This window comes from Lithobates pipiens, unplaced genomic scaffold, assembly GCF_037356315.1.
Source record: "Lithobates pipiens isolate NorthernLeopardFrog02 unplaced genomic scaffold, aLitPip1_a1.2 Scaffold_16, whole genome shotgun sequence".
In the NCBI taxonomy this organism is placed as follows: Eukaryota; Metazoa; Chordata; class Amphibia; order Anura; family Ranidae; genus Lithobates; species Lithobates pipiens.
In genome coordinates this window covers 624,918,431-624,946,336 of record NW_027507748.1, presented here as the reverse complement: position 1 = coordinate 624,946,336, position 27,906 = coordinate 624,918,431, and the positions used below count along the sequence as shown (strand labels likewise).

Here is a 27,906-nt window from a genome sequence, read left to right as displayed (position 1 = left end):
CATGGTATATAGGTGTGTATAGATGTATCTGATGACATATAGATTCATGGTATATAGGTGTATATAGATGTATGATGTATCTGATGATATATAGATATAGGAGGAGAGTCTGGCTGGCAGACTGGGGGTACACAGAGCGGAGCCGGGTGATGTGTGCAGTGGTGGATCAGTGCAGACCCCGGCTGTAGCCGCACTCCTCCTCCTCCTCCTCCCGCTCCTCCTCCTCCTCCTGCCGGGACACTCACACATGCAGAGCCGTGTAGGGAAGGAGCCAGCATGATGATGATGATGATGATGGTGGTGATGATGATACTGAGGGATTTACAATGACAAGTAAACGGTCTGCCAAATTCCTCCTGAGGAGGTCTCTGAGTGAGCAGTTAAAGGACTCCACCACCAAAGCCTGGGACCTGCTATGGAAGAACGTCCGAGAGAAGCGGCTGGCAGGTGAGTGCGGGGACCGGGGGGTGCGGGGACCGGGAGGACCGGGGGGTGCGGGGAGGACGGGGGGTGCGGGGACCGGGAGGACCGGGGGGTGCGGGGAGGACTGGGGTGTGCGGGGAGGATGGTGACAAGGTGACTGCAGATGGGACAGTGTGATGTCACTGCGGTCTGGGTGTCCTTGCTGTCCTTGCTGTCTGACACTAACTGCAGGCTAGGAAGGGAACGTTTTATTTTATTGCTTCAGCTAGCTAGATGGACTTGTGTCTATGTATCTATGTAAAATGCTGTAACTAAACTTCCAGACACAATCACTGCATTGTATGTACGTGCTAAGATTATACTGCAATTATCAGTCACAGGTATGAGATTATACAACTATCATGGGTCACAGGTATGACGTCATACTACTATCATGGGTCACAGGTATAAGATCATACTATGATCATGGGCCACAGATATGACAGGTATAAGATCATACTGTGATCATTGGTCACAGGTATGAGAACATACTGCAATCATTGGTCACAAATATGAGATTATACTGCGATCATCGGTCACATGTATAAGATCATACCACAATCATCAGTCACAGTTATGAATTCTCTAATGCCCTGTACACACGGCCGGATTTTCTGACGGAAAAGGTCTGATCGGATTATGTTGTCGGAAAATCCGATCATGTGTGGGCTATATTGGACTTTTTCCGTCGGAAATCCCGACAGAAAAAGTTTGAGAGCTGGGTCTAAAATTTTCCGACAACAAAATCCGATCAGACTTTTTCCGATCGTTTGTAGAGAATTCCGATGGACAAAGTGCCACGCATGCTCAGATTAAATTACAAGATCAAAGCTATTGGCTACTAGCCTCTACGTAGTCCCGTCGTACGCAATGAACGTCACAGCTTTCTGAACGATCAGATTTTACGACAACTTTGTCCGACCGTGTGTATGCAACACAAGTTTGGCACAAAATCCGTCGGAAAAAATCTGATGGATTTTGTTGTCGGAATGTCTGACTGTGTGTCATACAAGATCATACAAGATCATCTGTCAAAGGTATGAATTTTTTTAAATCAGTATGAGATCATACTGAAATCATCAATTACAGGTATGAATTTTTTGAGATCATACAAGATTATACTGCGATCATCAGTCACAGGTATGAGATTATATTGCTTTCATTGGTCACAAGTATAAGATCATACCTCAATCATCAGTCACAGGTATGAATTTTCTGAGATCATACAAGATCATCTGTCACAGGTATGAATTCTTTGAAATCCTACTGGGATCATCAGTCACAGATATGAATTTAATGAAATCATACAGCGATCATCGTTCACATTCATGAATTCATACAATCATCAGTCACAGATATGAATTTCATGAAATCATACAGCGATCATCGGTCACATTCATGAATTCATACAATCATCAGTCACAGATATGAATTTAATGAAATCATACAGCGATCATCGGTCACATTCATGAATTCATACAATCATCAGTCACAGATATGAATTTAATGAAATCATACAGCGATCATCGGTCACATTCATGAATTCATACAATCATCAGTCACAGATATGAATTTAATGAAATCATACAGCGATCATCGGTCACATTCATGAATTCATACAATCATCAGTCACAGATATGAATTTAATGAAATCATACAGCGATCATCGGTCACATTCATGAATTCATACAATCATCAGTCACAGATATGAATTTCATGAAATCATACAGCGATCATCGGTCACATTCATGAATTCATACAATCATCAGTCACAGATATGAATTTCATGAAATCATACAGCGATCATCGGTCACATTCATGAATTCATACAATCATCAGTCACAGATATGAATTTCATGAAATCATACAGCGATCATCGGTCACATTCATGAATTCATACAATCATCAGTCACAGATATGAATTTCATGAAATCATACAGCGATCATCGGTCACATTCAGGAATTCATAAATCATCAGTCACAGGTATAAAGTCTCTCAGATTGTACCATTATCACGAGTCTCAAGTATGAATTTTTTTGAGATCATATTGCATTGATAAGTCACAGGTATGAATTTACTGAGCTCACACCATGATTATCGATCACAGATGTATGTTAACGGAGATCATACAGCGATCTTCGGTCGCAGGCATGGATTTACTGAGATCTTGCTGCTGTTTTTTTTTTTTAACGGGTATTAATTTACTGAGATTTTACTGAGAACAGTCACATACATGCCCTTACCCTGACAATGTATGTGACGTGTTCTGTGATCTGTCATTTGTTTCTGTAGACACATGCAGACAGGTGGAGGACAAGCCATGACATCTGTAGTGAAAGGATCAGCATCCTTATGTCTCTTATGCCGCATACACATGATCGGACTTTCCTGCAGACTAGGTCCGGCGGACCAGAATCCGTCAGACAATTCGATCGTGTGTGGGCTCTAGCAGACTTTTTTTCCCCCAAAAGTCAGACGGACCTAGAAATAAAACATGTTTCAAATCTCTCAGACGGACTCAAGTCCGGTCGAAAAATCAGTTCGTCTGTATGCTAGTCCAATGGACCAAATATGACGCAAGGACAGTTATTGGCTACTGGCTATTGAACTTCCTTGTTTAGTCCCGTCTTACGTCATCATGTTCAAAATGAACGGACTTTCGAACAGACTTAGTACGTTAGTACGTTCATGTTTGGCCAAGTCTTTTCGTTTGGAAAGTCCATCGGACCTCCGCTGAAAGTCCGTTGGGAAGACCATCGGACCTAGTCCACCAAAAAGTCCAGTCGTGTGTATGCGGCATAAGAATATTACATTTTCACAATCTGCATTGCTGTCCTCTATTTTTTATTTTCATTGTGGTCCTCTCTGTTTTTTTTACCCTTTTGTATACAGTAGTATTTGGCACTGGATATATACATGTAATGTGCGCCTTCTGGTAATGGTAAAGTGGACTTTCAGTCATTTTTTTTTCATCTTTCCACCTAATAAATCTTCTGCCCTTGTTGTTTTAACTTTGGATAGTAAAACATTTTTTTTCTGCACTTCTGTTTTCTTGTCTGGTAAAAAGCCTAGGCTTATGACATCATGCACAGCTCTCTCACTCTCGTGAGAGTTCGGCATGACGGAGGGGGGGGGAAGTCATAAGAGGGCCAATGAAAGCTGCAGGGCTGCAGAGCTGTAGGTGTGCCTCTGTGTAAATCCAGAAAGTGAACAGGCAGCTGCTTCAGCTGCCCACAGTTAAAATGGCTGCAGCCAGACTCAGTGGATGGATATTTCTGCAGCATATTTGGCAAATACAGAATCACAGTATATATAAAATAACATGCAAAGCGATTGGAGAGAAGCTTCAGAATGGCAAAGATGTTTTTATTACAAATGATGTGAGCAGACTGCAGTTCCTCTTTAAGGTCTGCAGAATACAGAGGAGAAGTTACAAAGTAAACTTTGGTCATGCAGTGTATGTACTTCTATCAGCAGACTACTCAGTGCAGACCTCTGTGCTAGTTTGTCATTGTACTGTTTATTATGTGTTTTGTTTAATAATACTACATATTGATAACATTGGGCAGCACAAAGTGGATTGTTCCTGGTGTTTAACCCTTAAAACTGAACTCTGGATAGAATACAAAAGGTAGCAATGCATTGTTAGAAGTTCACTTATGCATGGGGGGGGTAGAATATTTTAAATTTTTACTTTTTTCCTGATAAATATGAATAAATCGGTCTTTAGAGAGGAGTGTTCTATAGGATAGATCCAGGTCTGTGTTTTTTTTCTTTTTTGGATGTTTTCTATACTTGTCTTTGAAATTATATGGAAGGTTTTATATGTGTATAAAATTTTAATAAAAATAATAAAAAACATAATATTAATGCAAAAAAAAAAAAGTTCACTTAAAATTTTTTGGGGGGAAATGTTTGCCCCCCTCCTAACACTGATGCTAACTAACCAGTGTAAGAAATATGTACAGTATAGACTTATTTTATAGGACACTCCGGTCCGGTCATGTGATCTCCCCCGTGTCAGCCAGCAGCAGCTGCAGGGCAAAAGAGAGAGCACACCGACAACAGCTAGTAAAGCAAGGAGCGGTGACATCACCCATAGGCCCATCCCTTGTCCGCGGTCCCTCCCTCCCTGACGCCATGCTGGCTGACACAGGGGAGCAGGATCACATGACTGGACCGTAGTGGCCTGAAAATAGGTAGGTATAAACTTCTTTCTTACACTGGATAGTCAGAATAGGTATTAGGATAAGAGAGGTGACAGTTTGAAGGATAGTTAGGTGTAAGGTAGAATTCCACTTTAACCCTTGCAATATGGACGCGGCCTCACTGCCACTGCAAGGCAGGACTTTTCGTTTTCCTGGCGTTGGGCTTCAAAGCAAAAGGATACTTTGTTTTTAGTGGGCACATATTATGAGATTTATATCACGTTTTACCTCAAAGCAAGCTGTGTTTGTGACTTTGACAATTTTGGATGCGTACATTTTTATATGTTTGTTATAATAATAAACGTAAAAATGTAAAATCGTGCTACTTAAAGCGCTAGTAAACCGCCAAAAAAAAAATCTTCTTCCTGCAAGTAAAACTCCTTTCACACTGGGCTGCTTTAGCGTTAGCACTGGTCGTTTTAGTGCTGCTTTAGCGTTGTTTAAGCAGCGCTTTTTGGTCGCTAGCAGTATGCGTTAACCCCTGCTAGTAGCTGAAGAAGGAGTAAAAAGCGCCCATGTTTTGGCGCTTTTCAGGTGCTTTCGAAGCACTGCACATTCATTTTAATGGGCAGGGCGTTTTGGGAGCGCTGTGTACAAACCGCCCCAAAGATACTGCTTGCAGGACTTTTCCTAAGGTCCCGCAAGCGTACCACCCCAGTGTAAAAAGACACACTAAAATAAATGGGAGGCGGTATTCAGGTGCTATTTAGAGGCTATTTCTAGCGCTAAAATGCCTGAAAACCAGTGTGAAAGGGGTCTTAATGTCATAATGTGTTAGTCGCATCGCATACTAAGGCCCCTTTCACACGTGCGGACAGTATGTCCGTATTTCATCCATCAGTTTTCGGGTGAAATACGGACATACATGCATCCCTATGGGATACCGGGTGTCTGCGGATGAACATCTGCTGACACCCGATATCATCCGTCCCCGCTATGGTCCGATTCTGCAGACGGAGGAAAATCCTATCTTTCTATCCGTCTGCAGAGTGGATTGGATGAACACGGACAGACGGTCTGTGTTCATCCGATCCCCCCATAGGGGAGAGTGGAGATCTGACAGGGCAGGACTGCCCTGTCATCTGCCGGCTCAGCGGGGATCAATGGAGTGATCCCCGCTGAGCAAGCGGATGTTCAAGGGTGGATCAACACGGATCCGTCTCCTGTGAAAGGACCCTAACACATTTTGAAAGACTTACCTGTATACGAAGCAGCATGCTGTCACCACTGACAGGGCCTCCATCTTCACCCTGTCTTCCTTCCAGGTTTGCAAGCTGCGGCCATCTGATTGGCCAAGCCTCGATGTCGTCAGTCCAGCACATGGGAATTGCGGACACAGCACAGCTCTATTGATGGATGGCAAACTGTCTGTTGAGAGCACAGTGCACATGCACCAGTGACATCACCGGAGCTGCTTAAAGTGAATGTAAACTTGAAAAAATATGTTTAATGAAGACTTCTTTCTACCTTGTACAGTAGAGGATGTCAAGTCGTCTGTGCCCAGTCTTGCTACGAAGAGTTAATCCAGCTCTGAGCAATCCTCTTGTTTTTTTGCAGTAAGATATAAAACGAATAATTGAAGAGCTCTGGACGGCCGCACTCCAAGATAAATTCAAATGCCTTTTATTCGTGAAGCAGAATCACACAAAAGTGGGTCACAGCAAAGTAACAATAGCTTACGCGTTTCACACTACCAAGAGTACTTACTCAAAGCTAAGCACTCTTGGTAGTGTGAAACGTGTTAGCTATTGTTGCTTTGCTGTGACCCACTTTTGTGTGATTCTGCTTCACGAATAAAAGGCATTTGAATTTATCTTGGAGTGCGGCCGTCTTGAGCTCTTCAATTATTTGTAACAAGTATATGCCGTGCCTGCACCTGGGTTTCTCCATTTTCGGAGGGGCTGTTTTCGGTGGATCTCTCACATTAAGATACAAAATGACACACAGATAAGTTTGTTGTTCGACAGATCATTCTACAAAATATGTTCTAAATGTGTGTTCTTATGTTAAATATAGGGATGAGCGAACAGTTTGGTCCAAGCATAAATTTGGGCAGAACTTGTTGTTCGGACGTTCGGACGAACACTGAACAATATGCGGTGTTCGTGGCAAATTCGAAAGCCGTGGAACACCGTTAAAGTCAATGGGACACTAACATGGAAAATCAAAAGTCATCGTTTTAAAGGCTTATATGCAAGTTATTGTCATAAAAAGTGTTTGGGGACCTGGGTCCTGCCCCAGCGGACATATATTAATGCAAAAAAAAAAGTTTTAAAAACTGAAGTTTTTTCGGCAGTGATTATAATAATGATTAAAGTGAAACAATGGCAATTTTTTAACATTTTTGGTCTAGGGTTCCTCTTAATATTCATACCAGACCCAGAGGGTCTGGTAATGGACTGGGGGGGGGGGGGGGCCATGTTGTTTTTCCATTGATTTTTATCTATATTGCCGAGACCCAGCAATTCATTACAGCCGTGATCAGTTTTAAATTATTTTTTTCCTTTAGAAATGTCATTTTGCTGTGGTACTGTTCTAAACACGGGAAAACTGTGCCACTTTACAGGCATACTATAGACACCCTCCATGATATTTAAAGGAATATTTCATTTTTATTGTTTCACTTTAAGCATTATTAAAATCACTGCTCCTGAAAAAAAAACAGTCATTTTTAAAACTTTTTTTGCATTGATACATGACTCCTGGGGCAGGACCCGGGTCCCCAAACATTTTTTATGACAATAACTTGCATATAAGCCTTTAAAATTAGCACTGTTGATTTTTCATGTTCGTATCCCATAGACTTTAACGGTGTTCGTCTTTATGTGCCTTCGCATGTTCTGGTGCGTACCAAACCGGGGGGGGGGGGGGGGGGTAGGGGTATTCGGCTCATCCGTAATGTAATGTAATGTTAGGATTATTACATTATTACAGCTACTTTTTTTGCATTTCATATTTTTCAATGAAAACATTGTACCAGAAAAAAACCAAACGGCCGACATTTGGTCTTTTGGCCGGCTTCTGTAGGACGAGCATTCTGGAAAACCAGCAGCCGACTGACTCCTGAGCGCTGATCGGAGTGTTCTGGCAAGGGGGCCGTCCCCCTCTCAAAACACAACAGCTCAGCAAATGATATGGCTATACTAACTTTGCATAGTTAGTACAGCGGCCCTGACCTGAGTTAACACATAAAAACTCATAGTGTGTACCAGGCTTTAGGCAAGTCTACATTGTTTTTTTTTTATTCCTCAGTTATAAATATTGGGCAGAAGGATTCTGCTTATCCTTCAAGTAGATTACTTTGAATATGGATGTAGATTCAATACTTCTTATATGTGTCTTAAGGACCTGCTTAGGTTTATAATGGGTTTACCTTATGTAACAATCAGTGGTCCACTTTCAATAATCTGTTTTTTGATTGGCTGGTATGGGTTACAGTACATGCAGTTAAAGAACATTTTTGTGTCCTTTTGGAATTATGTGGATTCCTGTATGTATGGCTTATTATATATGGCCTGATCTTCAGCTAACCCTAATAATAAAAATATTCTTACTTATGCCTACTTAACAAAACAGAACACATTATTTTTATTGTCCTATAGAATCAAACGTTTAAACAGAAAAAAGAGTCCTTGATGGAAAATCATCCTCTTGTATAGGAACATCTTTTTTAGTTATTGTACTTGGGAATTCCATTGAATGATATAAAATTAGAGGTATAGTTTATAGGTTTTCTATCCCATGACAAACACACTGGGGTTGATTTAGTAAAGGAAAAACTGTTCACTCTTCAAGGGAAGTTGCACTAAGGGGATTTGTCCCAGAACTTAGTGAATGGTGAAATTTCACCTGAAAAATATACATGCTAGGAAAAAAAAAATCATTTTTGCTTGCATCTGATTGCATGATAAAAATCAGCAGAGCTTCATCTCATTCACATTCTGGGCAAAAATTCCCTTTTCAGAGTGAACATCTATTTTTCTTTAGTAAATCAGCCCCACTGCGGCTGAAAATGGAATTGAACCATTTCTAAAAAAAAATCCTCCAAAGGCATTTTTATTTTTTACATTGTAACAGAACCTTCCATAATGCCAAGGCTGAAGCAGGTCAGTCAATTTCTAATTTTCTTTGCATTTTGGCAGTGCCATTTTTGTTCCTTTCTCCTTCTAATGCAGCGGTAGTAATCCAGCGTATCAGGTACCATGTAGCGTAAACATCTCGTGGTGTTATCCTGTGTTCCATGGAGGTCATTTGCTACATTACTGGGGTATTTGAAAGCTCCTGAAAGTGGCGATGGCGCTCTACCATTTGCATCCAGCAAAATAAGTGACGCCTCAGGATCCTGCAGTAGGTTTATATGTGACATCACAGTGGTTTATTGATTATTTCCTACAGATAAATAAAAAAAGATATGCATTTCTAGATCTCCAATGTTCCACAGAATAAACAGAAAATGTATATTCTGGAATGGACAAACGAGTCCCAGTCTCAACCCAACTGAAACGTTGTACCATGGCATGAAGAGGGCAGTTCAAACAAAGACCTCCTAGAAATACCAATGAACTGAAACACTTTTGTGAAGTGGTGTGTTCTAAAATACATTTGTGGCTACAGAAAATGTTTGGTGGAGGCTGCTATAGGAGGTGTTACCAGTTGCTATGTACAGGTTTTTATACAGTTTTTCATTAATTTGTGCAATGAGGAGACATAATTGAGTGCAATTTTGTGTTATCGCTTTAAAGGGCAGGTCCACCTTAAAAAAAAATGCATAAAAAGGCTCCAAAAAACAAAAACAAAAAACAGAAATGGCTGTTGCTAGGAAGATCGTCCTAATCTGCCTCTTCCTATTCTGCAGTGATCTTAGGTCTTCTCCTCTTCGCGTTGTCTTCTGGTGAATGGGGCTCAGTGTTTTGTGGGAACTGTGTGTGTCCCACAACACAGCGCACCCCATTCACAAAGTGCCACGCGACTCACGTATGCGCAGTAGGAAACAGGCAAGGCTCCACTGCCTGTTTCCCTTACTTTGAATGGCGATGCCAGGACCCGAGAGCCGAGGGACGGATCGGCCTCGGGCGGCCTACATCGCGGGCACGCTAGAAAGGTAAGTGCTTATTAAAAGTCAGCAGCTACAGTGTTTGTAGCTGCTGACTTTACTTCTTTTTTTTTCGCTTTCCCACCATGTTAAGTAAGTTATGTCTCTTAATTATTGGGATGAAGCTGAACTTTAGAGCATATTTTAGAAGCAATGTAAGCAGATATCAATAAAATGTCAAATGGCCTGAAAATACTTTTGCAGCTTTAGTTGTATTTTTATTATCATCATTATTATTATTATACAGGATTTGTGTAATGCCAACAGTTGGCGCAGCACTTTACATTATAAAGGGAGACAGTACAGTTAAAATACGGTTTAGTACAGGGTTAGAAAGGCCCTGCTCCTGAGATACAAACAAGTGGCAACCGCCCCCACTTATAACTGGTCTTTTCAGCAAGGAGCCCTGGAAGGGCGATGAATGTTAAACAAAACCAAATAAATTCCTGCCTCAACTTACTGACCAGCCTGCGACCAACCAAATTAATCTCTTAGAGTCCATAAATGACACTTGATAGGATCAAAGCTATATCTTGATCCAGCACCACACCATGTGACCAAAATGTGTCTCTACTCCCCAGTTTGGATGTGAACTCACCAAAAAGAATTGCCTCACACTCTCGTGTTTTGGCAATCAGGCACAGTTATATGGATGTGCTATGTATACGGTGGATGCTAGAGATATCATTGCCATGGGGACATTGTGAGGGCGGATAAGCAATTTCCTGTCATTTGCATAAGTGGGTGTATTTAAAGATGGTTACCGTCCCGTACAGCCAATCCCAGGACTAGGTCGGTATGACGAAACATGCCTGGACATGGCTGTATGGCAACCGGAAGTGATGTTCACGCAACCACTGGAAGTGGCTATCTAAGGGTTTTGAACTATCAGATCGGGGGAGTAATGACATATACCTTATGTCCGCTGTAACGGGGTATCTCTGACATCTCCACCACATGAACAAGATTTTACTTTCCCTGTTTGTGAGTATATTTCCATCGGGCTATGTTTTTTAATAAATGCTTTGTTTAATTTGACGATATCACGCTATTTGAAGTCTTATTTCTCCTATATTACCCGCTGGGGAACGTGTACTGATGGAATCCATCTGAACCCTGTGGTGGTTAACTGCCTGATTGCCAAAACACGAGCATGTGAGGCAATTCTTTTTGGTGAGTCCACATCCAAACTGGGAAGTGGAGACACGTTTTGGTTACATTGTGTGGTTTTGGATCATGTTATAGATTTGACCCTATCAAGTGTGATTTATGGACTCGACGACCACGACCCATAGATTTGACCCTATCAAGTGTGATTTATGGACTCTAATATATTATGCACATTATCACTTTTTGGTGTGTTATGCCCTGTACACACGATCAGAAAACCGTACGAAAAATACCTCTTTGTACGATTGTACGATAATCGGATCGTTAGTACAGAGATTTCGATAGCCAATCGTGACAGTTCATCCGATATTATTCTATTAGAAGTGCACAAAAATGTTTTTCGTACAATGCCAGAACGTACGGTTTAATCAGTACAGCTATCATTCGAAAATGCGATACAATTGCATTACAACACATGACATCACTTCTGAATTGTTTTTCTGTCGTACAGGAATTTTCGTGACTTTAGTAAACTCATCAGATTCGATCTGAGATTAGCATGCAAAAATAATAATCTCATTGTGTGTATGGGGCTTTACTCAAATGTTTTTGCTATTAATTGTTTACCTTTAGCACTACTGTCTACCTGTTCTCATGTATGTGTAGTAGCATATTTGTATACTTTATCATCAGAAAGTGGCTGCTTTTTCTAATTATACACCTTTTAATTATTGCTTATCCATGGCGCAGTTTAGATCTTATTTTGGGGCACTTTTTATGAGATCTTGTGGTTTTATTAACCAAATTAATCTGTCTAACAATACATGTTAAAAACGGGGGTTTAGTCTGAACACATTTGCAAATACAGCATAAGCTACAGGCCCCGTCAAGGCACCCTATTTTCTGTAGTCCCTATCTCTAACTTCTGTGAGTCTCCACAATGAAAGCACACACATTTTGATGGATAGGCAGAGGGCAGGTAATCCTGGAAGGAGCCCACCCCTCCTTAAAGGTATAAGTATATTGTTATACAGGATTTTTATAATGCCAACAGTTGGTGTTATACCCAGTTCAGTACAGGGTTAGGAGGGCCCTGCTCCTGAGAGCTTACAATCTAATAGGTAGGTGCAAATGGTACAAAAGATAATCTTTGCTGATGTGAAGATTAAAAGTTCAGCTGCTAGGGAAAGGCAGGGTAAGGCTTCCCTGAAGAGTTGAGTTTTCAGAGCTTGCCTAAAAGTGGACAGAGTAGGAGATAGCCAGACAGATTGGGGTAGAGAGTTCCCCAGGATGGGAGAGGCTCTGGAGAAGTCCTGGAGATGGGCATGGGAAGAGTAGACAAGGGAGCTAAAAAGTGGGAGGTGTTGGGAGGAGTGGAGAGAACAGTTTGGGTGATATTTGGAGACAAGATTGGTGATCTAGCTTGGGACACAGTTGTAAATAGATTTGTATGTTAGTATTTTATTTTTTTAGTGTACTTTTTTTCTTTCAAACTCTTTTATTATTATGAATAAGGAAAGACAAAGTACAAAAAAATCATTATGCATAAAGGCCACATAGGTCAGAATCTCAAACAAAGTACAAAACGCTATAATGATAGCATCATCCCTAAAATAATGATAGAACACTAGACTAGAAGGTTATTAAATCAGTCTAGAGTTACCCAAAAACAAACAAGGGTAGGATGATATCCCACTCATATGACCCCTCACCTTAATAGTGTTTAAAGCGGAGTTCCACCCAAAAATTGAACTTCCGCTTTATAGGAAGATGACCCACTGACATGCCACATTTGGCATGTAATTTTTTTTTGGGGGGGGGGGCAGCGGAAGCCCTCTTTTTAGAGGGTTCCAGCTCCCACTTCCTCCATGGGGCTCTGCAGTCCTGGAACGGAGATCACCTTTCCCCCCTCCCTCTCAGCAATCATCTGGGACACATCACAGGTCCCAGATGATTGCCCAGCCAGTCACAGCACGCGCCTCACGCAGTGCGTGTGCGCGGCTGTGAAGCCAAAGCCGGGCACCCACAGTGACAATGTCGGCGCCGCAGAGAGGAGGGGGAGATGAGCGGGGCTTCGTTCCCCCACATCGCCGGACCCTGGGACAGGTAAATGTCCGATTATTAAAAGTCAGCAGCTGTAGTATTTGTAGCAGCTGACTTTGATTTTTTTTTTTTATTGGAACTCTGCTTTAAATTTGGGGATAAGCCACAGTCTAGAGACACTTTTAGCCTAGAAATGGAAAGAGAGGGGAAAATAGAAAAGGAAAGGTAGGAAAAGGAGCCTAGGCACAAGACCCTACCTTAGGTACTGAAGAGATAAAAAAGGTAGAAAGTATAGAGAAAGAAAAGAAAGAGGAGGAGCAGAGGAAAACCTAGATATGACCTCTAAATTATAATTTCCCAAGGGTGGCTGACAGAGGAAAAAAAAAATCCAACAACAGTTTCAAATCTATATTAACATATTAAGCCCAAGGATCCCATATTTTCCGAAACCAGAGCACAGCATTAGTGAGCCTACTTGCCAGCTGTTCATTAAGCATTAGACATGTGCACACTGAAATATTTCGTTTCAGGATTTTGTTTTCGGCCGAAAAATACATTTATTTAGTTACTCCCGAAATTAGTTTTTATTTATTTTGTTTTTTGTTAAAAATTGCATTCGCCCGAAAATCCAAATTAATTAAGGTTGAATCTGTCATTGAAGGCTTATGGTGTCTGTCAAATGTTCAAAGAAGATTCGACGGAGAAGCTAAACTGTATGACTCTGTATAGTTTAGTTGCTCCGTCAAATCTTCTTAGAACTTTCAACAGACACCATAAGCCAAAGATTCGACGTTTGTATGTTTTTCGCTGCTTTGTTGAATCTTTGTTGTTCATGTTGAATGTATATAGTTCAAACAGAAAATGGACTGGTGATAGTGATCACTGATCAGACAGGCAACAAGATAGGTTATATAGAATCTATATAGAATCTCAATCTATAATATAGAATCTATAACACTAGCAACACTAGTATCACTATTATGAAAAAGTTAAGTTGAACTGTAGCTTGCTTCACTATTGTTCTTCTGCTGTGCTTATGCTTAAAAAAATAATGGTGAGGAGGTCGGGAATAGCCTTGCGATGCGAGCTGAAACCATATACCATCTTGTGAGGACTTTAACAGTCGCCTCCACCAAGGAAACATTTATTATCCCATTAAAGGCCAAGTGAAAGGATGACTGCCAATGGTCCAGCTCTCTCTCAGAGGCTAAGTCTGAGTCCCATGCCTGCATGTAAGATAATTTCACATTGCAGGAGTTGACAGATAATAGAAATCCTTCCTCTCTGCCATTATCCTGTGCACACCAGCTTTCATAGGGAGTCACTTTAGGGTCCTGACGTATCTCTGGGCCTAATGATCGGAGAAAGTGTGAAATCTGAAGAAGGTGGATGAGTCTGGCTGTAGCATTCATGATAGACCGAAGGGGGATAGTCTATGTAGAGGTAAGCCTATGATTAAGGAGTTGCAATAGTCAGGCGAGTCAAGGCAAAAGATAACAAGGGAGTAAATGAGTTGCTTGGTGGTTTAATTGGTTAAGGGATGTATTTAGGGGGTGGAAGTCTGCAAATTTGGACAGTAATTGGATTTGGGGCTGAAAGGACAGGTTAGCAAGCCCATTATTGTGGAAGACAACTGGTTATTACTCTATATTCAGTGTAGCTCATAAATAGAAATCCTGATAAATCTTTTAATGTGAATTATTTTGAGCTTTTTTATTTTAAGCTGTGATCTCAATAATGACCAAAATAAGGGTATCATTCACATCAGGTTTCCAACTATTTATCCTTATTTGTGATATCTACCACTGGTACCATCCTGTTTGATAGAAATAATAATTAAAGTGGACCATATGTAGAAACAGAGGGAAGTGACTTAAAGTGATATTGAGGCAATTTGTTTTATTTTTCTAAATAACAAATATGTCATACTTACCTGCAGTCCCAATCCTCCTCTTCTCTAGTTCTCTAGTCCTCCAGTCCCCTACCAATGCTCCTAGCTCCTCTAACTTGCTCTAACTTGCTATGGGGTCCCTATGGGGTCCCCCAGCAGGTTTGCTCTCCATGTCCATTCACACACAGAGCCGCTGCCCAGCCCGCCCCTTCTCTTTTTAAACTTCTTTATTTTAGTTGTCTTACATACAGAGAAATAAACAACGAATCCATTCAAAATCCAATTAACAGCATTACTCCTATCTTAAATACATCCATAGAAAAACAATAACTAGTTATTTGAGATAGTCCCCATTCTATCTTCCGTTAGACCTGCTTCTTTTGTATGCCCTGACAGCATACTTTACTAAGAAGAAAAACCTCTACATATCTGAATAGGCAAAGGGAGAAGGTAAGAAGCCGCATGAGGGAAAGAATTCCTGAAAAAAAAGAAAACATAGAAAGAGAGAAGAAGAAAAAAAACAAAAGCAAACCCAAGACACTGATAGGGGAGGGAGAGTCAGAGTTGGAGGGGAAATGTACTGAGGAAAAGACGAGTTCACTATACCATCATCCAAGGAAGTCCCCCCAAGGTCCCCCACTCCTCTCTTTTTCAAATACTCTCAGGAGCAAAGAGGGAACTCACTTCTTCCAAAAAAAAAATTAAATGTATTCCATTGGCCCCAAGTTTCTAAATATGTCTCCTTTCGATTTTGAGCCGATAATAACAAATCCTCCATCCTATTCACCTCTTAAATTCGTGTGACCCATGTAAGAATTGTGGGAGGGCTCGTATCTCTCCACTGCCGTATAATACATAATCTAGCAACGTTGATAAGATGGCGCAAAATTAATTTACTATATGTTTTCCCTGGTATGTTTGAGACATGTAACAAAAATAGGGCTGGATCTTCTGGGAGGTCTGTGCTATCCGGCGTATCTCCCTCCAGAAGTACTCCAGTTTTGGGCAGGACCAAAGAACGTGGAACGTGAAAACAAAACAAAAACGATCCTTACTTTCTAGCCAAATCGGCGCCGTTAATTTGAATACAGAGGCCGGGCGTGACGTCATAACATCGCGCCCGGCCTCCGAACAATCATAGAGACTCCGGGGACGATCTGGTCCACCGGAAATCTCTATGGTAACTTGCGGGGGCCGGCGGATCCTGTGACCGACTCACCGATGGAAGTGGTGAGTCGGTACAAGCACCGGAGGGCGGCGGGAGGGGGGGGCGTCCCCTCCCGCCACCCGTAAGAACGATCAAGCGGCGGAACAGCCGCTATGATCGTTCTTATGGTGCCGGGAATCGCCAGCTGAAAACGCTGATATCTGAATGATGTCTGTGGCCTCAGGCATCATTCAGATATAACCACCGAAAGCCCATGACGTCAATAGACGTAGTATGGGCGCCAAGTGGTTAATTTGAGTCATAGTCATAGATATACCCATTGCCTCTGACTTGGACATATTGATTTTTAAATTGGACAGTGAACCATATTGGACCGATTCTCTTTGTAGGTTCGGTATAGATATAACAGATTAGTAAGGCCGAATAAAAGATCATCCGCATATGCGGATACTTTATGATGTAAATCACTGGTTTTTAACCCCCTAATATCCGGGTTTTGCCTGACAAAGAAATGGCTCTAAGGTGATAGCAAAAAGGAGTGGTGATAAAGGGCACCCTTGGCGGGTTCTGTTAGAGATAGAGACAGGTTCAGATAGAACTCAATTTGCTTTTTTCGTGCTCCAGCCTTGTGTATATACTCAGGATCCACCCTACCATCCTCTCCCCTACACCCACATACCGAAGGACTGAAAACATAAAAGACCAATTGACCCGGTCAAATGCCTTTTTGGCATCCGCTCCCAGGAACACAGGGGATGTTTTAGAATGACCGGCTAAGTGGACTAGATTCAACATTTTAATGGTATTATCACAGGCCTCGCGCGTTGGAATAAAGCCTACCTGGTCTGGGTGTACTAATGCAGTCAAATGTGGTTTTATACGTGTGGCTAATATTTTTGTAAATAACTTAAAATCCATATTCAATAATGAAATGGGGCGATAGCTGCCACATATTGATGGGTCCTTATCCTCCTTCGGAATAACGGTGATATGTGCTTTCAGTGTTTCTGGAGTAAACCCTGTCCCGTGTCCCATTGCATTAAATGTTTGTACCATCTGCTTACCCAACTGAGGGAAAAAAGTCTGGTAGTATTTATGTGTAAAGCCATCCGGACCCAGAGCTTTCCCGGGTTTGGATGTCCTGATGGCCTGTCAATTGAGAAATATCTGAAGAGGAAATATATTCCTCCATGATATTTTGAGGTTGTGATCTGATAGGCAAATTATATAAGGATTGGTAAAATCTACAGAAGGTCGAGACAAACCGGGAGGGAAGGTGTACCTTTCTACCTTTGGGGTCAACTAACTAGGGGACATAGGATTGAGTCCTCTGTTTCTGTAAAGCTCTAGCCAGTGAAGGGCCGCATTTGTCTCCTGTTTCATAACATAACATTAGCCAATATCTGAGTGCATTGTATTCAGTCGATACTTTGTAGAACCACCTTTCGCTGCAATTACAAATGCACACCACACTTTTCAGATATTTATTTGTAAAAAAAATAGAAAACCATTTATCATTTTCCTTCCACTTCACAATTATTTGCCACTTTTGTGTTGGTCTATCACATAAAATCCCAATACAATACATTTAGGTTTTTGGCTGTAACATGACAAAATGTGGAAAATTTCAAGGAGGGTGAATACTATTTCAAGGCACTGTATCTATTGATTTATCTTGTTTACTGGCGTGGATAAATGAGGGGGCGGAATGAGAGAAATATGAGTGTGTGTCTTTTACTGACTCTTTGTAACCCCTTGGCTTTTTGACATACCTACGACTACAGCTAAGCAGTCATCAGACTTAAGACACATGATCACAAAATCAGATGAAAATTACCACTTTGGAAACGATTGTATGATAATCTGATCATTAGTACACAACTTTCACGACAGTTCATCCAAATTTATACAAAGGGACAACTACGAAAAAATGTTCTCGTACGATACAAGATCTTGGGATTTTCATTTAATCAGTACAGTTTTTGTCCAAAAACACAATACAAATACAATGCAACATATTTAAAAAGTGAATTGAGCTTTGGCGCTAAAACCTTTTTGTGTACTATGAATATCAAAATCATATATAAATGCTGATACTCTGAAGAGTTAAACGTGACTTAATGTGGAAATCTCCCAAACTCCACTATATACGTGATATTTATCGAATTACGTGAAAAAAATATATGAATAAAATAATGAAATGTGTGTCTATTATCTTGCAACTCAAACATGCACATGTGTAGTGAAAAATATGGTCAATCAATCACAATTACAAATATTTATGTGCTTAGTAGAAAATCATATGCGAACCGATAATTATGCTCTATATTCAAAATCCTCAAAAGTGACAATCAAAAAAGCATTTGTGAAAGTACCAAGAAAAACCAACAAAAAATCATATAATGTCCAACTAAAAATGTTTTTCAAAGTCGCATCATCTAGTTGCTGGAAAAACGCATGGAACTTTTGTCAGATGAGGAAGGTGAAGCAAGGTGACTAGTGCAGAAGGGTTGAATGCATTCCTCTCCGGTGCGCCACTCTGTGTTAGAAAAGAGATATATATATGCGCTCACCAGACACCAAACCCTCAATGGGTTAACCGAACAGTCACAGTATGAGCCACTGTGCGGCTTTCTTTGGGCTCTGCCTCTGCTGTGCTGTGGGGATGTTTTACACTCTTCCTTCCGTAAATAGTCCGTTTAGCGTTTATACATAAAAGGAAACAGAAGTACAGCCATAGTGCAATACTGTTGTATGAACGTTTTAGTTTATTTAAAATCAGGTTACTCACAATGTCCGAAAAGACAAATCGCTTTAAAATTGATTGCGCCGGCGTTGCTGCTTGTATAACAGTGTAAGGTGCACGTCCTAGGCCACGCCCTACGCGTTTCGTCAGAGCGACGTCATCTGGACGAAACGCGTAGAGCGTGGCCTAGGACGTGCACCTTACACTGTTATACAAGCAGCAACGCCGGCGCAATCAATTTTAAAGCGATTTGTCTTTTCGGACATTGTGAGTAACCTGATTTTAAATAAACTAAAACGTTCATACAACAGTATTGCACTATGGCTGTACTTCTGTTTCCTTTTATGTATAAACGCTAAACGGACTATTTACGGAAGGAAGAGTGTAAAACATCCCCACAGCACAGCAGAGGCAGAGCCCAAAGAAAGCCGCACAGTGGCTCATACTGTGACTGTTCGGTTAACCCATTGAGGGTTTGGTGTCTGGTGAGCGCATATATATATCTCTTTTCTAACACAGAGTGGCGCACCGGAGAGGAATGCATTCAACCCTTCTGCACTAGTCACCTTGCTTCACCTTCCTCATCTGACAAAAGTTCCATGCGTTTTTCCAGCAACTAGATGATGCGACTTTGAAAAACATTTTTAGTTGGACATTATATGATTTTTTGTTGGTTTTTCTTGGTACTTTCACAAATGCTTTTTTGATTGTCACTTTTGAGGATTTTGAATATAGAGCATAATTATCGGTTCGCATATGATTTTCTACTAAGCACATAAATATTTGTAATTGTGATTGATTGACCATATTTTTCACTACACATGTGCATGTTTGAGTTGCAAGATAATAGACACACATTTCATTATTTTATTCATATATTTTTTTCACGTAATTCGATAAATATCACGTATATAGTGGAGTTTGGGAGATTTCCACATTAAGTCACGTTTAACTCTTCAGAGTATCAGCATTTATATATGATTTTGATATTCATAGTACACAAAAAGGTTTTAGCGCCAAAGCTCAATTCACTTTTTAGATTTCTAGCCTATTCCTATTTATAGGGATAGGTTTCAAGCACAGGCAGCTTTAACCTCTTTTAGTTCATTTCATTTTAGTTTTTTCTTAACCTGTCTAGTGAACAGGTAAAATTTGTCCATAGCGCAATCTTATTTTCTCTTAATGCAACATATTACATCGCTTCTGAAGTTGTATTTTGTGGTAGCAGAATTTTCAAAAGTTGAGTAACCTTCTCATTTATATAAGACCAGTATGCAGAATTTTTTTTTTACGATCATTCATCCGATAATCTCATTGTGTGTACGAGGCTTTAGAAGCAAGTCAAATGCAGTATTCTTTTAGATTATTCTGCTTTGCTTTAACTTACTTCTGTACTGCTTTGATTTGGTTTGGAGTTGTTTACAGAGTTGCTTCAAGCTGATTCTGATTCTGATTCGTGCAAATATTGAGCTGCTTCAGATTGCTTTGCATTCCCATTGAATTGTATGGTGAAGAAAAGCAGCTCAGAGGCAAGCAAAAGCCTTTATACATGATGCCCTAATTTCTTCTTTGACTGGAGTCCTTCTTTTCTCAAGGGTAGATTACAGGAGATGGTTTACTCTGAAAAGTCGTTATTTTTAAATATTTTCCTATAACCTGACGGTTTAAAAACAGCCCCAAATTTTTCTTGCAAATGCTGGTACTGGAAATAAAATATGTGGGGAACTTTGGCACTTGTGTATAGCTGGTAGTGACAGAGATGTTCCCAGTTGAAGAACGCAACAGCTTCTCTTCTGCATAACACGGTCGCTGGTAATGTTTATCCCTATGAGGATGGTTTGCGTTTTTTACAGCCTGTTGGACATTCCCGGAGGGATCGTGGCTCTTCTAAACTCTCTGTCAAACAGCTCAGTTACAGCTTGACTTAGCAGAGGACCTGGGCTGGGTGCCCATAAGTAGCAGCCGCTACGCTAAATGGAACTCTGTTTAGATTACAATCAATTAAGTTTGGTTTCCAGGAATATGTGGCCACTTGTCTCAAACATTTTCCTATCGCTTGACTCTTTTTTTTTTTTTTGTTACCAGAACTGTAGAACTAAACATTGTAAACAGTAAGCATCGCTCATTAAGAAATATGATACAAAAATATAAAATTGAAAGCACTTAGTAGCTGACAGTCTGATGGGTGCATATTGATTCGTGACATGACCTCTATTATCTGTCTATAGGAGACAAGACTTGTACTCAGTAAATGGTGCTCCGTTAATAGACTTCTATTTATTTTACAAATAACAGTTCATCTGAAAGCAGAACTAAACCCTCCTATCCTTTACAGCCAAGGAGGCTGCCATCTTAGCCTCTGATCTGAAGTTGCCACAATTATGCACATGTGATCAGTTGTGATACCATCCATTTATTGGCTTGACTGTTAGTTGAGAGCACCAGCAACTGCAATAGTTATTATTCATGGCATGCCTTGATTGTAACTGCTTTGGGAAACAGTTAAACCAATGGGTTTAATTTGACTTAAGGTGGAAAAAAAAGCCTAACTCTAATGCCGCGTACACACGACGGGACTTTCCGACAGACTAGGTCCGACGGACTTTCGGCGGAGTTCCGACGGACTTTCCAAACAAATGGACTTGGCCACACACAAGCACACCAAAATCCGACGGATTTGAACGTGATGACGTACGACCGGACTAGAATAAGGAAGTTCATAGCCAGTAGCCAATAGCTGCCCTAGCGTCGGACTAGCATACAGACAAATTGATTTTTCAACCGGACTCGAGTCCGTCATAAATATTTGAAACATGTTTTAAATCTAAAGTCTGTCTGATTTTTAGACAGCAAAGGTCCAATGAAGCCCACACACGATCGATTTGTCCGGTGGATTCGTTCCGTCGGACCTTTGCTGTCGAAAAGTCCGGTCATGTGTATGTGGCATTACTCTTCCTAAAAATGTTCTGTCCCACTTCCTCCTCCCTATCCTGCCTAACCTGTATACAAATATCTATGTACTGTATTTACCTACCTATTTTTAATCTGCACTGGTCATGTGATCGTGAAACTTTGGCTTCCTTGTATCAGTGAGTGGCTGCTGCAGGGAAGAGGAGGGACAGTCGAGAACGGCTGGGCCATGGGAGCTTAGGGGTGATGTCACGGCTCCAGGAAATCATAGCCACTGTTGAGCGCTCCCTTACACAGGGAAGCAAGAGCTGTAGGATCTTGTGAGTGGATCATTTTATCCATCGTAAGGCCCATACACACTATTTGATTTTCTTCAGATTTTTGTCTTCACATTTACCAAAACCATATAATATGAGGACAAACCTTAAGAGTTTCAATTTGTATGCAATCAGGAAGGCCTTTGCACTACATGGTTTTGGTAAATCTGAAGACAAAAATATGCATACAATCTAATAGTGTGTATGGGGTGTTAGCCTCTGATCTGCGGTTGCCACAATGTTGCACAAGTGATCAGTTGTGACATCAGTAATTTATTGGCCAGACAACTGTGTTGAGAGCACCAGCAACTGCAACAGTTATCATTCATGGCATGCCTTGATTGTAACGTGTTTGGGAAACCCAACAAAAAAAATAGATTTCCTGGTCCCTTAAAGCAGATTAAACAGCACAGCGCTTGTACTATGTAATCTGCCCCCTCTAAACTATTAAAAAAAAAAACTCCCTGAACCTGCCATTTCCTCTATCCCCCCTCTATACTGACCATGAAAATCACCCCCACCGTGGTCAGAGTGCGTCTCTCCGTCATACGCAGGTGTCCTCTCTGCTCTCCTCTCTCTCCCTCACCCCCTCATTCCTGCCTGTCAGCTCGTGTCTGTGTGTCTCCGTCTCTGCTCCCCCCCCCCCCCCGCCGATATTAGCAAATGAAAAATGTTACATGCTCACTGCCAGCCCCTCTATGCTATCCTGGCATAGCACACTGCATTAGGCTTTTATAAAAACAAGCGATGTAAACACTGATTTAGCGCTGTCTTCAGCCATTCATGTGACTCTCGGATGGTCTCCAGGGCTAATGCAGGAGGGGCTGAGCGGCCATGTGATCTCCCTGACTGACGTCAGAGGGAGTTCATGGCCCCTCCTGCAGAAGCCATGTATTGGAGCTGTACAGCGGCCGCGAGTCATGTGACTGGCCTGAAGACAACTCTAAATAGGTATTTACAGCGCTCGTTTCTCAAAAAACACGAATGCAGTGAGCTATGCCATGCTCTAATAGAGGGCCTGGCAGTGTTTGATTAAAGGGTTAACAAGCTTTAAATCAATGAGTTTAATTCCAGTGGAATAAAAGCCCAACTCTTAAGGGTACTTTCACACTGCCAGCGCCCAATTTTTGCCGTCGCTTTACCGTCATTTTTGAAGAGCTTTTCGGCCACTATCAGGGCGCTTTTAACCCCCATTAATGGCCGCAAAAGGGTTACAACCGCCGGCAAATCGCCAGGAAATGGCTGCCCCGTAGGAGCTCTGCAAAGAAGCTGCTTGCAGGACTTTTTTTTTTTACGTCCTGCCAGCGCAGCGCCCCAATGTTAAAGCACTTGGACTTTCACACTGAGATTGCAGCTGAGGCTTTTTTCATGCGCTTTACAGGCGCTATTTTTAGCACTAAAGCACCTGAAAAATGCTTCCAGTGTGAAAGGGGTCTAACTCTTCCTAAAAATGTTCTGTTCCCCTTCCTCTTACCTATCCTGCCTAACCTGGATAAAAATATCTATGTACTGTATTTACCTACCCATTTTTAATCTGCACTGGTCATGTGATTGTGAAACTTTGGCTACCTTGTGTCAGTGGTTGGCTGCTGCAGGGGAGAGGAGGGAGTGCCAACAACAGCTCGGCCATAGGAGCTTAGAGGTGACGCTCCAGGAATCCACAGCCATTGTTGAGTGCTCCCTTACACAGGGAAGCCAGAGCTGCAGGATCATATGAGTGGAATGTATTACACACACATACAGGGTAGGCAAAAGAGGTAGGAGGAGGGGAAAGGGGGAACATTTTTAGAACATTTTTAGATACATAACCTTGTTCTTAAAAACAATAACATTTTGTGAACTTGTTTGGCACAACTGTCAGTGTTTTGTGGAAATTCGAATATTAGTCCTAATTTGTAACATTCAGTGACCATTCAACACATAAAATAACATTGAAAATTAAAAAATTAAAAAATAATAATTTTAAAATAAAAAATAAATACCCTTATGCCCTGTACACGCGGTTGGAAATTTCAACGGAAAAAGTCCGATCAGATTATGTTTTCGGAAAATCCGATCGTGTGTGGGCTCTATCGGACTTTTTCCGTCGGAATTTCCAATGGAAAATGTTTGAGAGCTGGATCTAAAATTTTCAGACAACACAATCCAATCGGAATTTTTCCGATCGTGTGTGGAGAATTCTGACGCAAAATGTGCCACGCATGCTCAGAAAAAATTTAGAGATGAAAGCTATTGGCTACTGGCCTCTACATAGTCCCGTTGTATGTTTTGTATGCCACCTCGTTCCGAACGATCTGATTTTCTGACAATTTTGTGTGACCGTGTGTATGCAAGACAAGTTTCGGGCCAAAATCCGGCAGAAAAAATCTGACGGATTTTGTGGTCGGACTGTCCAACCGTGTGTATGGGGCATTAAAAGAAATGACGTAGCATGTGAAATGTAGATTTTTTATATGCAGTTCAAAATATTTTATGTCAGTTTACTGTGGGAAGATAACTTATAAGAAAAGGGGCATTTGGTGGTAAAGAGGCTGCATGTTCACACATGCCATATATTGATTATGTCTGATTATGTCCTGAAGCAATCATAACTCACAGCTCATATGTACAAAATATATTGAAGTCTGTTATATCAACCGTATGTTAGTTTTGGTTAAAGCTGAACTAAAGGCATATAGCTAAATACACAGATTACATATATGGGTGGTGTATGTATAATTTGTCCATCCAGTCCCAAGATCTACAAAACTTTCCTGCTTTCACATGGACTGCTCCAGTGGTATGTTTTCATATTTTTTTTTACCTCTGATCCATATGGTATACAGCACTGTTATATATTTAAAAGTTTTAATTCTGGCATTAATAAAATGAAGAATGATGAAGAAATTTAAATTTAAAGCAGAACGTCACCTGGCTATCCAAAAGTAAAAGTAAGCAGCTTGGGTGTCTGCAGGTAGGGGCAAAGGGGGTCAAATGCCCCCCTGGAATCGAAACGAACAAATTGTGTTAAAGTGAACCTGTGGTCAGGCTATGGAAATTTAAGTATTTACATATTCAATGAGTTTCAAAACAAGCATTTGCTGACCTCTGTAGCTACATGCATTGTGGAGCACTTCATTCCCAAATTTCACAACAAAAGCACTGAAGTTCTTCAAGTCCTTCTCTCAGCAACTCTTCTCCCCCTTCCCAGCAGGGACTGAGCAGCCTTCCAACCTTCTAATCTATAGACACAAGGCAGGAGCTCTGGGAGGGGAGGACGGTAAGCTGAGCTGCCAAGTGAATGACTGGAATGACTTCAGTGCTTCTGCTGTGAATGTGAAGATGAATTGCTCTGCAATTCCTGCAGCTAAATAGTTCAATGAGAGCTTATTTTAATGTGGTTATAAAGCCAGATCAGTTTCTGCATTAAGGTAAAAAATGTACTACTGCTTGTTCCTTCCTTCACTCCCTAAAAAATTTCATGAGTCCTCTCTCGATCCAGCGCTGTGTCCATCTGCAGCCGTGCTGGTCTCTGTTCCTCTTCTCACAGGACAGATTGAGAGCAGCGGGAGCCATTGGTTTCTGCTGCTGGCAGTCAAATCCTGTGAGGAAGGAGCAAGGGCCGGTCCGAGCCAAACTGTATGGGTCTATGGATCAAAAACAGCCTGCCTCGGGAGCATGCCTGGAGGCACACGCAAGAAAAGAACAGTGGACAATGGACCATTCTGCGCAATACCATTGCATGAAGCAGGGAATAATAAAGCTCTTTTTTATTTTAGAAAAAAAAAAAACCTTTATAACCACTTTAAGTTCCTTTATTCCATGTTTAAAACATATGTAAACATTTGATTGTCCATAGTCTGGTCACAGGTTCACTTTAAACTGGTGGTCAGCAACCTTTTTCAACTTAAGGGCCGGATTCAATGTATGTGAATGCATGAAGGGTCGCATTCACCTGCTAATAAGTGAAGATAACATTACACAGCCCCCGCACCTCTGAACCCCTTTAACATTGCACAGCCCCCTGCACCTCAGAACCCCTATACATTACACAGCCCCCATACCTCTGGACCCCTTTACATTGCACATCCCCCCTACATATTACACAGCCCCCCCTGCACATCACACAGCCCCCCTGCACATCACACACTCCCCCTGCATATTACACAGCCCCCTTGCATATTACAAATCCCCTCCCCCAGCTGTGTAAGCACGGAGGCATCTGGGGTCTATAAAACATCCCCTCCCATTGCTTGGTATAACAGCTTTTTAACTGCATTGGTTATCCCAAGAAAGCCAACCTCTGGCTCTGAAGGGGTAAAAATTTTCACGGGGTGCACGTGAATTCATCACATGCACAGATGGGACGGACAACTAGCGGCAGCAGACCGCGTGTGGCCCGCGGGCCATAGGTTGCCGACCCCTGCTTTAAACTAAATTTTTTAGGCTGATAACACCACAATCCAGTATGTTTTTTGTTAACCACTTCCCGACCGGCGCACGACGATGTACGTCGGCAGAATGGCACGGGCAGGCAAATTAGCGTACAGTTATGTCCATTTCAAATTGCCACTGTGCCATCGAGTGCGCGCCGCTGGCGGTGCGCGCACGTGCTGGTCGGGACCCCGTGAGTCCAGTCGCGGGTCCCGCGGACTCGATTGCCATGGGGATACCCGCGATCGTCTCACAGGGAGACTGAACTGGGAGATGCGGAAGTAAACAGCATCTCCCTGTTCTGCCTAGCAACAAATGACACTGATCTCTGCTCCCTGTGATTGGAGCAGAGATCAATGTTCACTATTACACAGCCACGCCCCCCATAGTTAGTAAAACGCCCCTAGGGACACTTAATCCCTACACTGCCACCCCCTGGTTAACCCCTTCACTGCTAGTGTAATTTACACAGGAATCAGTGCATTTGTATAGCACTGATTGCTGTATAAATGACAGTGGTCCCAAAAATGTGTCAAAAATGTCCGATGTGTCCACCATAATGTCGTAGTCACAATAAAAATCACTGATCGCCGCTATTACTAGTAAAAAAAAACAATTATTAATAAAAAAAAAGCCATAAAACTATCCCCTATTTTGTAAGCGCTATAAATTTTGCGCAAACCATTTAATAATCGCGATTTTTTTATCAAAAATATGTAGAAGAATACGTATCGGCCTAAACTGAGGAAAAACAATGTTTTTTTAATATATTTATGGGGGATATTTATTATAGCAAAAAGTAAAAAATGATGCGTTTTTTTTTTCAAAATTGTGGCTCTTTTTTGTTTATAGCGCAAAAAAATAAAAACCGCAGGGGTGATCAAATACCACCAAAGGAAAGCTCTATTTTTGGGAAAAAAAGGATGTCAATTTTGTTTGGGAGCCACGTTGCACGACCGCGCAATTGTCAATTAAAACGACGCAGTGCCGAATCGCAAAAAGTGGTCTGGTCTTAAGCCAGCAAAATGGTCCTGTCTGAAAGTGGTTAATAGAGCTTTTAGAAATGTTCGACCTTTGGGCTACTGTTGGGGTTTTTTTTTAATCATTGGAAGGCCTCAGGGTCTGGATTATTGAAAAAATCTCAAACAGTGGCTCTGTCGACAAGAAACGTATTGAATTTTCATGCTTAATACATTAATCCTTGGTGGCCTTAGACCCCTTTCACACCACACCGCCCATAGCATCAGCGGTAAAACGCAGCTATTTTTAGCGGGGTTTTACTGCCGGATTTGCGGGGAATTTCAGGCCGCTAGCGGGTTGCTTCCCCCCCCCCCGCTAGCGGCTGAGAAAGGGTTAAAACCGCCAGCAATACGTCGCAACAACGGCGCTGCCCCATTGATTTCAATGGGGAGCAGCGGTGGAGGAGCGGTAAACACACCGCTCCAAAGAAGCTGCTGGCAGGACTTTTCCCTGACGTCCTGCCAGCGCACCGCTGTAGTGTGAAAGCCCTCGGGCTTTCACACTACAGACAATGGTGCAGCTTTT

General features: G+C 41.6%; 1 protein-coding gene across 3 annotated transcripts in view; it reads left to right on the top strand.

The window, feature by feature from the left end:
- The window catches only part of STARD13 (StAR related lipid transfer domain containing 13), a 427,146-nt gene that overhangs the window by 180,984 nt on the left and 218,256 nt on the right, over positions 1-27,906 (top strand). The window contains exon 1 of one of the 3 annotated variants that reach the window (XM_077484121.1): positions 239-447. The exons of the other annotated variants lie outside the window; for them this stretch is intronic. Coding sequence (XP_077340247.1) covers positions 327-447 — 121 coding nt within the window. The 5' untranslated portion in view covers positions 239-326. Of the gene's footprint in view, positions 1-238; positions 448-27,906 lie in introns of those variants that run through there. 3 annotated transcript variants of the gene reach the window in all.